The following is an 878-nucleotide window of genomic DNA, read 5'->3' as shown; positions in this document are numbered from 1 at the left end:
TTTCCTTTTCTCTTTTCTTTCTTTTTTGGGCTATAGTTGATTGCTTTTATTTAGGAAGGGAATTGCGTTTTGTATAGGTCCTGCTTCATCGGTTATGGATTGCAAGGAGCTCAATTTGAACGAAGATTGTGGTGCCTGTGGTAGCGGGGTAAAAAATGGAGGAGATGCGTTTATAGACAGGAGCAAAGTGAGGATTTTGCTGTGCGATAATGATTCAAAAAGTTCAGAAGAGGTTTTCAAGCTTCTTTTGAAATGTTCCTACCAGGGTACATGTTTTATTATTATTTTTCTCCTTCCCCCCCTTCCTTAATAGAATCGTCCGGATGCTAAAAGTAATGCATGATAGGTAGTCATTTCATCTACTGAAATTCCTGAATGATTTTTGCGGCTTAAGACTTCGATTAGGTTTATTACAGTATCTAGAAGTTGCTCGTGATACTATGTGATTGGGTTTAAGTCTAAATTCTAAGATCTTCTGTTACTACTGTCCTATTCTACAGGTAGCAATTGTTTAATTGGTTCACTGGTCTCTAGCTTTCTACATAATTTGCAATACTAGTAATTTACAGGAATGGTCAACTACTTCACTGATATAAGGTGTTCTTTTTGTTGGCAGTCATTTCCGTGAGCTCAGCTAGACAGGTCATCGATGCTTTGAATGCGGAGGGACCTGAAATTGATATTATACTCTCAGAAGTTGACCTGCCGATGGCCAAAGGTATGAAAATGTTGAAGTATATCACCCGGGATAAAGAGCTCCGGCGCATTCCTGTTATCAGTAAGTTCTGGTTAACTGCCGATTCATCACACTGTTAATATTTCTAAATTAATAGAATGATCTGATTCTTCTCTGTTTGTTTTTTTTTTTTTTTTTTTTT

General features: G+C 37.1%; 1 protein-coding gene across 1 annotated transcript; it reads left to right on the top strand.

Moving 5' to 3' along the window:
* Positions 1–38: 38 nt before the first annotated feature.
* On the top strand, positions 39–872 carry LOC111787017 (two-component response regulator-like APRR1). The gene is made up of 2 exons (XM_023667192.1): positions 39–266; positions 617–872. The coding sequence occupies exons 1-2, from the start codon at positions 95–97 to the stop codon at positions 814–816; spliced, it is 372 nt and encodes a 123-aa protein (XP_023522960.1). The 5' UTR covers positions 39–94; the 3' UTR covers positions 817–872.
* The last annotated feature ends 6 nt before the right edge of the window (positions 873–878 follow it).

The sequence above is a fragment of the Cucurbita pepo genome, unplaced genomic scaffold (assembly GCF_002806865.2).
Source record: "Cucurbita pepo subsp. pepo cultivar mu-cu-16 unplaced genomic scaffold, ASM280686v2 Cp4.1_scaffold004142, whole genome shotgun sequence".
In the NCBI taxonomy this organism is placed as follows: Eukaryota; Viridiplantae; Streptophyta; class Magnoliopsida; order Cucurbitales; family Cucurbitaceae; genus Cucurbita; species Cucurbita pepo.
Note: the sequence above shows the minus strand (reverse complement) of the source record. Positions and strands in the feature narration are given on the sequence as shown.

What these genes read in the sequence shown, in the direction of transcription:
- LOC111787017 (XM_023667192.1), top strand. Translation starts at nt 95, where the DNA reads ATGGATTGCAAGGAGCTCAATTTGAACGAAGATTGTGGTGCCTGTGGT. An exon ending in TTTGAAATGTTCCTACCAGG is followed by an intron (nt 267 to 616) that starts GTACATGTTTTA and finishes TTTTGTTGGCAG; the next exon opens with TCATTTCCGTGAGCTCAGCT.